This window comes from Sphaeramia orbicularis, chromosome 7 (genome assembly GCF_902148855.1).
Source record: "Sphaeramia orbicularis chromosome 7, fSphaOr1.1, whole genome shotgun sequence".
NCBI classification, from domain to species: Eukaryota; Metazoa; Chordata; class Actinopteri; order Kurtiformes; family Apogonidae; genus Sphaeramia; species Sphaeramia orbicularis.
Genome location: NC_043963.1, coordinates 20084583 through 20100063, shown reverse-complemented (window position 1 = coordinate 20100063; position 15481 = coordinate 20084583). Strand labels below are relative to the sequence as shown.

Here is a 15481-nt window from a genome sequence, read left to right as displayed (position 1 = left end):
GTGCCACTGTTAATTTAACCAACTGTTACCGCTCAAAAATAGGGATGATTGTGCCAATACTTTAACACCCTCAGCTCAGTTTAGTTAATTTGAGCACAATACATATCAGGAATAAATCTGTGAGGATTCATTTTAACAGTTATAAGATTAATACTGTATTTTTAAAACATTATGAGGAAAAGATTCAACTTAATAAGCAAGAGTTAGTGATTACATTAACTGTAGTATTATTAAATAATTGATAATCTCCAAAACAGATAAAAGCAATTTTACAACAGAAATGTGGGATTTTTATTGTGCAAACTGGAAACTTTAGATGTGTGCACAGTTTTCATATTTCAACATGTGCAGTTACAAATTGAGCATAAACACAAATTTATTTCCATTAGATGAATTATATGTCTATGTACTGTATGTAAACATGAAAAAACAAGCACAGATTATGACCTGCGTATTCTTCCTGTTAGTCAGTTAGTGCCACTGTTAATTTAACCGACTATCACCGCAGTAACAATGGTCTAGTTCACCTGAGGTTATGGCAACAAAGAGCCACTATGATGACGTTGAAAACACAAATTCCTGGCTTCCAGACTGCGGTCCAAAAACCACCCACACATGAGACTGATGTAAGAACACCACTGAAACGGGTCGAACACTGTAGCCAGGGGCGTGGAATTGCGTAGGGACGCTAGGGACACGTCCCTACCAATATCCATCCACTACGGTATAGTCCCTATCAATACAACTGCTGCCCAGCAGTGTTTAGTCAATGATTATGGCACACAAAGTGTTAACAGTTGGTTTCTGCTAGAAGTCCCACCTCTAATGTAGATATCACTCTCAGATTGGCTCTTTGGTTTTTCTACCGTACATGTGATTGGCTGTCCCAGCTGTCACTCCATCTACCTGTAAAAGGAACCTGCTAGTTGGACCGCTAACGTAAGTTTTCAGTATGTTTGGCATTTGTTCTGCCTGGGTCACATCAGCTAGACCAGGGGTCGGCAACCCTGGTCCCACAGAGCCACTATCCTGCATGTTTTAGATGTTTCCTTCTTCCAACACACCTGATGGTCATTACTGGGCTTCTGCAGAGCGTGATGATAGGCTTATCGTTTGAATCAGGTGTGTTGGAAGAGGGATACATCTAAAACATGCAGGACAGTGGCTCTGTAGGACCAGGGTTGCCGACCCCTGAGCTAGACAGATTTGAATATCAGTGGTGTCATTTACTTGTACATTTGTACATGTGTCTGTTTGTATGCGCGCGTGCCCGTGCATGTGTGCTTGGTAATTAGGATTTGAAGGATGTCATTGAAAAGAAAACTGGTCATAAGACACTTCTTTAGGAGTCAAAGTGTAAGGTAGTTCAAGGGTATAGAACTGCAGAGGCTCAACAATACAGACATTGAATAAAAGACACTATTTAATGCCAAACAGATACACTTTTTAAAAGTTATTTTACTTATTATTTTCTTGTATTTCTATGGAAGAGCAACTGTTTAAAAAACATGCATAAAGAAAATTTGTGGGGAAAATACAATAAAACCTCAGATTGTAAATGTGATTCTAGATGTGATTTAATCCATATTTTGGGGGAATAAAATACATGTAACAATTGAGAGTAAAACCCTTTTTGCTCAGGCAATAACTGTACCATCAAGTTCTATGATCATTGTATCCCTAATCTGTTCACATGTCATGCATCAACATATTTATGTCAGGTGACAGAGAGTAGAGAGGAGGGAGGAGGTAGAGGAGGAGTGGCTGTAAATTCACAGGTGAGGTTAAACAATAATGGATATGTTAGTCATGAGAAATACACATCTCTTTAGATATTCAGATATACATTATAAACATGTCAATTACTGAATTTTTTTTCTGACTATGATTGTTTGCTTGTTTGATCAGCTCTACATGATGTGAAATTACGATTCCAAATGCAAAAAAACATAAACTTTCAGGAGTACTGCCTTCGAGCACTTTTGTGTCCCCACCAATGTCAGAATCAAACCTACTCCCTTGCACTGTAGATCTGTCTGAAACACCCGTTTGACCCCAGAGCTCATCACCTTGACTCCAGAACACAACAGAGATCAGCTATAAAAGCTCTGCACATAAACACTGATCTGAGGAAGACCGGGTTCTGGTACGATGAGACTGTAAAGCTCTATGAGCGTCTAGTTGCACAACAAGAACAGCTTATGTGTATATGTGTGTTTCTCATGCAGGGTGAATGAACTGTGTATCTAATTATATAAATAATTAATAATAATAATGAATAATGAATAAACAACTAAATACTTAATGATTCCAAAACAAATACAAGATAATGTAAGACAAGATCCTTAATTCCAATTTAAACAGGGTTCTGACAGGTTTCTACAAGTTAAACTTAAGACTTTTAAGACTGCTTTGAACAGAATTTAATGCCCATTTCATAATCATACTGGAAAAAATTTGTCACTCCTAGAATTTAGCAAAATGTATTTATTTACTCCAACGCCTTGAGTCATTTCCCACCAGAGTCTGCAAAGTCAGCAATAATTGGTTTCTAATCTTAATATAAATTGCTGTTATTAGACTAACATTACTTTCTCTGCACCTTGAACATTTCCCAGACACATTTAAACACAATACAGCGAACAAGTTTATGGCAGCATAACTTAAAGGGGTCATATTTTACTAAACCCACTTTTATTCGTCTTTAGCTCATTTCTTTGTGTATTTGGACCCTAATAGTTCATAAAGTTTGTATTTGAACCCTCCAAGTGCTGCAAAGCTATCTTTATATTAATTCTGGCAAAAATCAAGTGGATTTCTACAACATGTTTCAATTCCTGCTTGATTTTTTTTATGTTTTATAACTAGTTATGTCACAACATTTGCACATATAAGGCCAAGACTTCGGACGAACATTTCCGAGTACGACATAATTGTTTATCAGCAGCAGTGGTTGTAGTAAAAACTGAAAATATGTCCAAACTTGGAGCTGATTACCTAAAATGTTCAGTTGTTGGTTGTATTAACAAACACAAGTGGTTGAACAGGACAGAAAGTGCAGTCAACAACCTGGAGGGGGTGGGGCATGAAGTGGCTCATTTACATTTAAAGGGCCAGCGCTCAAAACAACCTTTCTGGTGTCATTAGTCAGAAGTAGGGTTGAAGATGGACCTGTGGAGTTGAATTAATGAAGAATTCAGACCCAAGCAGAGCATTTACATAGATAGATAGATAGATAGATAGATAGATTTACTTTATTAATCCCCTAGGGGAAATTCAGATTTCAGTTTATGTAAACCATAGGGAAATGTTTTAAAATGCATAATTCCATTTAAAAAAGCAAAATATCACTCCTTTATCAACAGTTAAATCCTTCAGTAAAGTGACATTCCAAAAGATGATGAGGTGGATGACATGTACGACAGCGGCAGTAAGGAACATTTTTCTGTCTTCTCTTCAGAATTTGGGATTAATTTCAGCAAATTTAAGTAAAAAATATTCTTTGCTTATCCTGTGTGAATGCACTCCATAAAACACAGATGTTGGGGGTTATTTTCCACAGGTTATATTCGTCTCGTGTGAGGGCTTAAGTGTTGGTTCACTATATGATTACATTTCATCTTGGTGTTAATTGTACTATAAACTCTAGTGGAGGGATGACCACCAAAACGTCGTTCCTCATTTGGTGTCTTCATGATGATGGTGAACGCTCTCCAGTAACCTCCAATAAATGTTAAACTGGGATGAGAGAAAACCATTAACATATATGATTCACCTTGGGGGACTGAGACTTCGCTGCAGCTGCCCCCACCCCCACCCCCACCCCCACCCTATGGAACTCACTCTCACAAAACATCAGGAACTCGGACTCCATACAAAACTTCAAATCACTACTGAAAACCCACCTGTTCAAACTTGCATTTTCTTGAGCCCCTTTGTTCTTTTGTTTTGTTTGTTTGTGAAGCGTTTTTAAGTGTCCAAAAAAGCGCTACATACATATTATTATTATTATTATTATTATTATTATTATTATTATTATTATTATTATTATTATTATTATTACCTCCGCCAAGGAGGTTATGTTTTTGTCGGCGTCGGTTTGTTTGTCTGTCTGTCTGTTTGTGTGCAATATAACTCAAAAAGTTATGGACGGATTTGGATGAAAATTTCAGGAAATGTTGATACTAGCACAAGGAACAAATGATTAAATTTTGGTGGTGATCAGGGGTGGTGGGGGGTCATGAGGGCCCACTGATCTGCCTTGACGGAGGTCTGCGCTCTCCGAGTGCTTCTAGTTATTATTATTTATTTACGTCACTTTCATAGTCATCAAACCTTTCAGTGATAATGATGTTCCTATGGGACAGTGTCATCCTGGAACAGACCAGTTACAATCAGCTTTTTCCACTATATTCTGACAGTTTAAAGGGGTTTAGTCTGGGTTAAAAACTGAACTACTGTGGTATGAAGTTCACTTTCTACTGGGTGAGGTTTGGGTGAGGTGTCAACATCTGTGTGGTCCCGACCTGTATGTGAAAAGCGTTTTTTGTACGTTCACATATCTATAAATAGCTCTTCACTTGTGCAGTAGGTTGTGATAATGCAATGCAATGACAAGATAAAACCAGCAGAGGGCGAACTCATCTCTGAAACACAGGAATGGATGAATCCCTCAGTCTGGACAAACTACTTCTCACATCATAAAGTAACAACTTGTTTTATTCGTGGCGGTCAAGAAGTTGTGTGATTTGTATAGTCCTATCTGTGTTTATATCACACTTGAGTTATTGCATCACTCACAGTGTCCTCAAAGTGTAGTTGACATGGGTGTGTAAGAATCGGAATTCTTGTGGTATTTATGCAAATAAAGCCAGTTAATCTGTTAATAGTCGGGATGTTTATCATTACACAGGTAGTTTTTGGCACCCTGGTTGCTGATACATTAAAGCATTTTAAATATGTGGCTGTTAAATGGCAAAATGCATTGAGTATTAAGTACATAGTATCTTATTGTGTTGGTAAATGTGTTTAAACCAGTTAATCCTTTAATAGATGGTTTGTATGGGTTGGTGCATTGTGGCTTCAGCGCTAATCTTCTTGGAAACTGGTTGCTGAAACATTAAAGACTGTTCTACTGCATAGTTATCAAAAATAAAATGAAAAGTGCCTGTAGAATGAAGTCCCTCAGCTGATAGGGGTAAGGGATGATTTCCACTGTAGCTTGATCAGATACTTGAAAAACAGTATCAGTTGGCTAAAAATATGATCTGCACCATCAGCAGCTACTATCAAACCTCTTTTGTAACACTTTTTGGTCACACTTCAGCAGGGAATTTGCATGCATTCATCCTTCTCTCTTGTCATCTGCAAAGCTGACTCAAATCTCCTCGGTGAAACATTTGTTAAGTTGAATCTGTGCCTTGTCTCGCAGATTGACAGTGCTCGTCTCCTGGACGACTGCGTCTTTTCCCCCATGACACCCGTTACGCTCTGACAACTTATCAAAGCTGCCTCCACTGAGTTGTCCCAAATTCTTCCATTTCTTACTGTGGTTTTTAGTACAAATTGTTGATTGTTATATTCTTATACCTCCATAGTTGTCTATTTTTAATGTGTATTCATTACATTAGTTTATACAGGGTGTTTGTGCAGGTCTTGAAAGTTTTAAAAAGTATGAAATTTTGAAACACTGTTTTCCGCACCTTGAAAAGTAGAATAGAATAGAAGAATGTCTTTATTGTCATTGTACAAGCATAACGAAATGAAAAAGTGCAATCGTCCTAGGTGCCATAAAAAGTATAAATAATGTATATAAAAGAGTATAAAAACTGAAATATAAAAGGAAGACCCTGATGGCATAAATATCTAAAAAACAGCATAAAAAAGAGTGTTACTAGAAGTATAAAAGACACATAAAACCTCATCATATACTCTGGACAACATTCAGCATTCCACACAATTAATTAATGTCCAGCAGTATTCAGTGCAATTATGGCCCTGGGATAAAAAACTTTTTTTTTAGACAGTTTGTGCTGGCTTTTAGTGTTCGGAAGCGTCTGCCAGAAGGTAAAAGTTCAAAAAGTGGAAAGCCAGGGTGGGTTGCATCTCTGATGATGTTCCGTGCCCTCCTGAGACAGTGGGAACTGTAGAGGTCCTCCAGGGAAGGAAGGAGGCAGCCGGTGGTCTTCTGGGCCATGGTGATGACCCTTTGGAGCGCCTTCCTATTTGCTGGTCTTCGCTTCCTAAGTCTGGAATTATGTGTGAAAGTCATTATAAAGTCTGAAAAAAAGTTTTTCTCATAGTTGAATTTTAGAGTATCCTCAAAGGAACATCCATCCATCCGTTATCCACCGCTTATCCGGGGCCGGGTCGCGGGGGTAACAGTCTAACCAGGGATGCCCAGACTTCCCTCTCCCCCGACACCTCCTCCAGCTCTTCCGGGGGGACCCCGAGGCGTTCCCAGGCCAGCCGAGAGACATAGTCTCTCCAACGTGTCCTGGGTCTTCCCCGAGGTCTCCTCCCGGTGGGACATGCCCGGAACACCTCCCCAGGGAGGCGTCCAGGAGGCATCCGAAACAAATGCCCGAGCCACCTCAGCTGGCCCCTCTCGACGCAGAGGAGCAGCGGCTCTACTCCGAGCTCCTCCCTGGTGACTGAGCTCCTCACCCTATCCCTAAGGGTGCGCCCAGCCACCCTGCGGAGGAAACTCATTTCGACCGCTTGTATCCGGGATCTTGTCCTTTCGGTCATGACCCAAAGTTCATGACCATAGGTGAGGGTAGGACGTAGATTGACCGGTAAATTGAGAGCTTCGCCTCTCGGCTCAGCTCCTTCTTCACCACAACCAACCGGTACAGTGACTGCATCACTGCAGACGCTGCACCGATCCGTCTGTCAATCTCACGCTCCATCCTTCCCTCACTCGTGAACAAGACCCCGAGATACTTAAACTCCTCCACTTGGGGCAAAGACTCCCCACCGACCCGGAGAGTCCAAACCACCTTTTTCCGGTCGAGATCCATGGCCTCAAAGGAACATGATTTTGTAAAATAAGAAATACACTACCAGTCAAAAGTTTGGACTCTCCTTTTCATTTAAATGGCGTAAGATGGACCACAGATGACCAACAAGTGCTCAGCATCACTGGGAACTCCTTCAAGACTGAGGGAAAACATTTCAGGTGACTACCTCATGAAGCTCATCGAGAGAATCCCAAGAATGTGCAAAGCAGGAATAAAAGCAAAATGTGGCTGTTTTGAAGAATCTAAAATATAAAACATGCTTTGAATTATGTCACACTTTTTGAAACTAAATAATTCCATATGTGTTCATTCATAGTTTTGATGCCTTCAGTGAGAATCTACAATGGAAATAGTCATGAAAATAAAGAAAAAACTTTATAGTACAAACTTTTGACTGGTAGTGTACATGAGGAAAGCATAGAAAAATTAATATGATTTCACTAACCGGTTGGTGCTGGAATGATTCTAGTGAAACTCGTTTGTGTGATATCCATGCACTTTTGTGATTTTCATGTTTTGAAAATGTTTCTGTCAGTTAAACTTATTTTACTGCAAATTATGCATTCACTAATGCATTGACCTGTGGGGATTCATGGATTCCAAATGTGGTAGTTTTTATGCTTTTGTGTGTTCATGCTTGCTGTACTGCATTTGTCCAGCAGTCACTGCCAAAGTGTACTGGCCATTGCAACATGATTATAAGGCAATTGTGTTCCAAAATTACTAATATCTCCCAAAATATTGGTCCTATCAACTTGCTGTTTTCACTAGTCTCTTCTCTGACCAAAAATTTATAAGTATGCCAAACTACAGCAGTCAGCTCTTTCCGGATTTTGTTTGAATCCCTGGAGACACATACACGTACGCACACAGAGGCCACTTGGCTTCTATTTTATGGATTTTACCAGGACAAGTCGGTAACGAATGTCCTAAATCAGGGTTATTGAAGTCATTTTAGTCCAGGGTCCACATTCAGCCCAATATGATCTCAAATGGGCTGGGCCAGTAAAATAATAACAGTGAAACAAGTAAAATTACATTTCTGGATTTTGCAGCCACTTGGCTTTCATAAGATAGATTAATTCATACATTTATTAAAATTAACTTTTTTTATTGCGCATAACAGGTACAATCTCAACCAAAAAAGTAGGCACACATGTATGAGAGTACATAAAGTCAAGGTCTTGGGGAAAAAAAAAACAGTTTTGAAGAAGTATGTGAATACATAGTCTGAAATATTTATTTCAATAAAGGGCAAGTACCCTGTTTAAAATTACTCATTAAGTATCTTAATAGAACTACAAGCCTCATTTTAGTCATATTGTACAATAGAAATGAAAATAAATAAAAATAATCCGTTCTGTTATATTCTATATTCTGTGCTATCTGTGCAAAATTCTATTGATTCGAGGCAAACTTTTTGTAAATAATTATCACAATAAATCAACATTTCTTTTTAGTTTCAAAGCAGATTATTCTTGTTGAGCGAGAGTTGAAGAAATTATTTAGATAATAGTCGTTTAAAATTTTTACTTATGGTCAGAATGCAACAGACATTTCTTCTTTTTTGACTCTGCACTTGATATTTCACTGTAGCTCATATTAATGTCCTTTGTAAAGTCAGATTTGCTTATTAAATACACATTATCTGCCTGTGCACACATAATGCATATGTAGTTTTTTTTTTTTAGCTTTTAGGTTTGTGTATTTGTAGATATACAGTGTTTGACAAATACCTGTCTTACTTGGTGATGTGAGATTGTCCGATTGATGTGAAACTGCCTCCACTCCTGTCAGTTCACACTCTGTCTGGTGTTTGGAGCAGAAATGACACCGAGAAGTCATTTTCTGAAGCTAATTTGCAGAATTCACCACTACTGTATTCGGAACAGGTAAAAGAGAGGATTTGTGTTTATTTCAGCAGGAAGAAATGAGATTTAGACAGATCTTTTTTTTTTTTTATAGTGTTTTGTGTCACAATGTCAGTATAAGTGGTTGTTTTGTGAAGTAGCTTTGTCAGTGTAAAAAGAATGCTTACCTTTATTTTTCAGGTGTAATGTTTAAGTGATAACAAAACTTAAAATATATAATTAATAACTAAAATAACCATTTAAAATAACCATTTTCAGCATTTTTACTCATTGAAATTAACATCTTTAGTATGTTTAACTATATATAACAGACCACATTCTTCCTATAACAAAGGTCATTAAAAAAAAAAGAATATTAGGCATTGAAATATGTCAAGTTACTTCTTGAAAATAATAGATTTGAACCCTGAGGTGCAATAAATAGTCTAAAATGGGAATCAATATTTACTTGCAAAGTAGGAATGAGTGAAAAAAGGTAATTATTGTTATGGTGACGTTTTTATGTCAGAATTATTCATATTCATGGGGATGTTCATTTTTCTTCAATCTGGTTGAATAAGAGTTCAGATTTCATATTTTCATTATTTGATTTAATCGACCATACTCTGGCTTTCACGACGTTCAGCCAAAATAAATAAAATTCACAAAATAAGCATTGAAAATCAAAATTAGAGACTATATGAGTGTTTTTGTCTTAGTACCTATTAATATGTCTGTCTACATTTGAAATGTTTTCATCTTGTTTCGCAAAAATCAGCCTTTAAATGGTAAAGATATGATTTGAGGTTGTGATAATTATCAATAATAACTACCATAACAATTTTCATCATAATAATATTTATGATTGCATCGCCCAGATCTACTGCAAAGCTTGAATAAGAACAATGCTTTGACCAAAAAGTGTCTTAAAATGGAAATTATCTTGGAAAACGTCATAAAAAACATTACAATTAAGGGTCTTATACCTGTAGACACTCTGAGATGATAGATATCTTTTTCTATGTATTTTTACGTCATGATGGAGATTTTACTGTAGGCTTTCCTCTACTGGAGCATATGAAGTCGGCCAATGGGATTTTTCTTAAATCTCACATCAGATTTTATAAATTATGTTAAGTTGACAAAAAAAATTTTTTATCACTTAGTAAATAGAAATCATGGACGAAAACACCAGATTTTAAAAAGGTCACACCTTCATCCTGCAGTTCTCTCATTACACAACATGATCATGTTTAGGTAGCTGCTGCATTCCTTTTCAGATGAGCAACAAGCTTTTGCATCCAGTGTCTTGACATCCATCCATACTCACATGTTTGTACACTTAGTGGCCACTTTATTAGGTACACCTTGCTAATACTAAGTGTGCCTAATTAAGTGGCCAGTGAGTGTATATGCTGCTGTGTATATGCTCCTCGGCATACCTCAGCTGTAACCAGTGGTTATTTGAGTTACTCTTGCCTTTCTATCAGCTCCAACCAGTCTGGACTGTTGTGGAAATTTTGTTGTACTTCAGTGAAGAAGAGAAATGGGTCCTCTGTGGAGTTGATGCACAACAGGTTGGTTTATTTGCTGCAGCAGGGAACACTTACAACGGATGAGTGGTCTGCCAAAGTGTTCGAGGAAAAAGTGTGTTTGGATGTTTTTTTTTTTTATGGTTTGGAGTGGAGAGTGCAGTGCAGATGGTGAGAGTCCAGTCAAAATGAGACAGAGCTAAGTTTATGTGTACGTTCAGGCACTGGATCAGTTGAATGTGGGTTTTTGATGAATTGTGCTTGGGTGGTTTTAGTATCACAGGATGAAAAACATAGAAGGAGGTCTAATTTTAATTTACAATAAGATTAAAACGTTTAGAAGGATTACAACCAACCAGACAACAGTGACTGGAGCTTTGATAGGATATACTTTTTGGATTTTTTTTGTGTGAGAAGGGGAGGTACACTCACTGGCCACTTTATTAGGTACACTTGTTTAATTGCATTTTAATGTCCTGTACTTGTTACTCACACTTCCTATCATTTGTTTTTTCAATCATTTGTTATCAGTCAAGGGTGCTGTGTACTGGGTGTAAAGATTCCTCATTTTCATTTTATTAAATTTTTTTATTTGTTCCAATCTAAATGATTGGAAAGGAGCAGAATGAAGAAAACTTATAATACCTTCCCCTTTCTTAAAAGATCTGCTTACATCAGATAAGTTGTCATTACAGCTATTACAGTGAACAGTTTACATGATAGTCCATTTATTTTTTATCTATTTATTGGTTTATTTAAAAGGGACCATGCACATTTATGAACATTGCTGTATAAAAAAATACACCCATGAAAATATGACAGAATTGGTAAAAATAACTACTTTTCATCTGCAGTCCCTAGGCAGGTAAAAGAAACAAAACATAAAATTGCAAAAATTAATACATTGCTCATTCGCTACAAATTAAAAAAAAATTAAAATACACATAATGATAGCATAGGTATCATCAAAACAAACAAACAAACAAAAAATAAATAGACATAGGATGATCACGGGGGCATTAGCTTATACATTCACATATACATGTACCTACGACTTAACATAGAAAGTGTGTGGGTGATGAAATGTATGTCAGTTAACCCTTAGGGGTTCACGGTCACGGCCCCATGACTGAATCACATGACATTTTCAACACATTGTAGCATTGGAAGTCAGTCACGTAGACCACCGGGGACAACTGCATTCAAAAGTGCAGAGTTGAAACACTCTCCCATTGTTTATTTGATGTTGATAGAGCAAATACAACCAGAGATATGGCATTTTGAACCATGAGCAAACAAGTGATGTAGCGTTATTATAGCAATATAAAGCAAGCATTATATGTATTATTACCTCCGCCAAGGAATGGCAGAGGTTATGTTTTCATCAGGGTTTGTCTGTCTGTCTGTCTGTCTGTCTGTCTGTCTGTCTGTTAGCAAGATAACTCAAAAAGTTATGGATGGATTTGGATGAAATTTTCAGGAAGTGTTGATACTGGCACAAGCAACAAATGATTACATTTTGGTGGTGATTGGGGGGGGGGGGGTTGTGGTCTCCAAGTGCTTTTCTAGCTCTGACTATATCTTCCTCATTTTTTTGTCCTTTTTCAAAACGAAAAAAAAAAAACAGGCCGAATCTGTGGATTCTAATCCACAGACTGCATTAGCATTACAGGTAAGGGTGAGACTGACCCCCATCTGAACTGGATTTTATGTCAAATATTTCAGTGTAGTTTTAATTTACTAATATTTTGATTTTATATACCTCATATTTGGTACCAATATTCACTTGTAAAGTCTTTGAAAAGGTTCGTTAAGCATCTTTGTGTTATTTATGCAATAAATTATGTGCATTTTTCAAATACAGTTATATTTTTTGTGCATTTTTTGTCCTTTTGTTTTGATATAGTAGGTTAAAGTGCAAAAATAATAGGCAGATGAGATAGATGAAGTGCTGGAAAAAAAAGATACCAAACATGGGTATAGTAAACATTTCTTTATATAGTATACGAGGGGGGGCTAAAAGTTCATAGCCTGACTATGAAGGAGTTTTTCCACAGCAATGAAACTTGGCATACATTAAATTCAACCTCTCCTGATACTAACTGCATGGTTTCCTTCCAGATAAACCCACACTGGATAAATAATTTAGGACTTTGAAAAGTAGTACCAGAGACATTTGTTGAACCATCCGTGGCACTGTGGTCTGATCAAATGTCTGCAGAAAAAGGGGTTAGCCCCCAAGGACATTGATGCTGACATGGTTGCTATAGGCGATGATGCTCCAGCTTTATCAACTGTGCATAAACTGGGAAGATGAATTCAAGAGGGGTAGGGAGAATGAGGGAGGGGTGAAAAGCAAGCATTTTTATGTAATGTCTGTAGTATTACTTTTCAAAGTCCTAAATTATTTATCTGGCGTGGGTTTATCTGGAAGGAAACCATGCAGTTAGTATCTATCAGGAAAGGAGGAATTTAATGTATGCCGAGTTTCATTGCTGTGGAATAACTCCCTCTTAGTCAGGCTATGAACTTTTCAGCACCCCCCCGTATAAAGGCAAAATCAAAAGTACTCCAAAACGGCCAAAATAGACTCAGACCCCTAAGGGTTAACTAGCTTTTATAGTTTCAAGTTTCAAGTTTTTCTAAAGAAAATCCAAACTCATTGAATCTAGGGACTTCTTGGAACATTCTTTATTTTCTGAGATACTTCCAGGGAAACAGAAACCTGAAGATGATGATGACACATTTAACATGAAAACACCTGCATATCTGTGCATCAGTAGGTGTGTTGGGATCCAGTTTGACCAGTTGCAACACTGAAGGTGGAGTCAGCTGTGATGCATAATATGAAGGCCCAAAACCTCAGAAAATGAGGATGTTAAGATCATTCATAAAGCAAACTGGTTAGAGAGTGCGACTGAGAGTCAATTAGACAGTGAAGATGCAGTGCTTTAGGCCTCGGGGCAAGAAGCCAGCGCGTGAAACTGAAAAGACAGCGGTGGTAGAGGAGAGACAGCAGCTGAGTCAAAGTCAGCCGGTCGGCAGAGATGACAATGAGGTTCAGCAGGCCTCCAAATATCAGCTCAGCAGGTAGTTCATCTCTGACACACAAAACAAACAAACACACACACAGGAACCTGGAGAGACAGGATGCCTGGTTCAACCTTCATCTAGTTCCTTGACACACAAAACAAAATCTGTTTAAATCCTGCAATACAGCTTTTTGTCTAGAATGACTACAAAAATCACAAACAGAATTAATGTCATTAACTTGCATTAATCAGGGACAGAAATAATTTTATTTAACTTATACTAATTCTATGAGGGTTATTTAATATATTTCTGTTTATTTTACTGCATTGCAACATAGAGAAGTATCAATTTTCTAGAGATATTAAGTGATATTTCTGCTTAGTTTTTGGCTGTAATTGGCTGTTTTATGCACGTTTATACTTTGAATTTACATGTCAGAAGGAAATCTTGTACTTTTTACTCCATTCCATTTATTTAACACTTGCAGTCACTTGTTTCTGCATAAAAATGTATATTATGCTAATATGAAGTGGCACTGCACTGCTAACTTATTAAATGGTACACAAAACAATCTAAATTCAGCTATGTTAAAAGTACATGTGTTCCTTATTATTAAAAACAGAATAATTGAATATTTTTGCATTTATTATAGTATAAATGTGAATAAATCTGTTCTGCATAAGGGTGACATTTATTGGCAGTAGAAGTACATAAGTTTTTACTTCTTCCTATTCTTTTTCGAGCATGTATAATTTCATTTCATTTGTTTTGTTATTATTATTATTATTATTATTATTATTATTTACTATTATTATTTATTTGTTTATATTGTTGTTTGTTTGCTTATCAAACATTTATGTACCAGTACTTATATTTTGTTGGTTGATTTTTGTTTTGATTTCACTGTCTACATGTTTGAAATAAAGATTTCATTCATTCATTCATTCATTCATTCATTGTTTTAGACGCATTTACTCAACGCTTTACACTTTAATTTGAGGGATATTTTTAATTCAGGGCTTTTACTTGTAATCAAGCATTTCAGTCAATCAGTCGATCAATCAATCAATCAATCAATCAATCAATCAATCAATTTATTACAAAATTATTACAAAGTGTCAAAATTGACAGTTCATTTACAAGATACATTTTGTAATAGGACGCCCCAGAAGCAGTCCTCAGCTTATAAATGGGGACCCTTAGACATGCGATAAGGTATACAATTTATATTATAATCTTTAATAAATTAAAATTCTACTCTGTTTTTATTCTACTTCTATTAAAAAAAAAAGAGTCTGAGAACTTCTTCCACCTCTAGGTTTTGTCCTTGGTGGACAGTTGGTTAGTGTCGTAATTGCAAAATCCCCTAAATGTCCAGAAATAGCAGTGACTCAGACTGTTTGGGAAGTCATTTTTACTCTTTCATCTGTTTGCGTCAAGATCATGAATCATTTAAAAAAAAAAAATTAAAAAAATTCCCACCAACAGAAGGTGATAACGTCCTCGAAGCTGAACTTGTACTCTCTTTAGAAGAAGATCTCGTCTTTCTGTTGACATCTGTAAAAACACATCTGTGTTACTTATGTTTTATGGTTTGTGTCTTTTTTACTCTTTCTTTTCCTACATAAACATCACTTATTTACTTCAATCACATGTTGTTTGTGGGGTGATACCAGTCTTTCCTATGAAAAGGAATCTTTTATTATTCCAAGATGTTTGTTACTGGTTTTTTTTTCCAAGTTAATGCCATCATGAATCATCTAATAGTTTAAACTGTTTGGAGTGGCTTTTACAGCTGTTTGTGTAGTAGTTCAAAGAATATGACTTCAGTAGTTTGTAACTGGTTAAACTAGTTTAACCCACACACTGATCACTGACAAGATGAAAAGGCTGGAGTACTAGATAACCTTCCACTGCATTAGTATAAACCAGGTTAATTATAAGTGTCTCAGTGTCACAGAAATTATTATGTGTGTGTTTTAAGTATATGCTTTACAGGTTTATTTATTTATTTATTTTTTGTTTTTATGTTTTATTGAATTTT

General features: G+C 36.7%; 1 protein-coding gene across 2 annotated transcripts in view; it reads left to right on the top strand.

Moving 5' to 3' along the window:
- Positions 1-13275: 13275 nt before the first annotated feature.
- The window catches only part of acot7 (acyl-CoA thioesterase 7), a 139595-nt gene continuing 137389 nt past the window's right edge, over positions 13276-15481 (top strand). The window contains exon 1 of one of the 2 annotated variants that reach the window (XM_030139370.1): positions 13276-13494. In XM_030139370.1, the coding sequence (XP_029995230.1) occupies positions 13346-13494 (149 nt within the window). In that variant the 5' untranslated portion in view covers positions 13276-13345. The remainder of the gene's footprint in view (positions 13495-15481) is intronic. The other variant, XM_030139371.1, reaches the window with a different exon arrangement.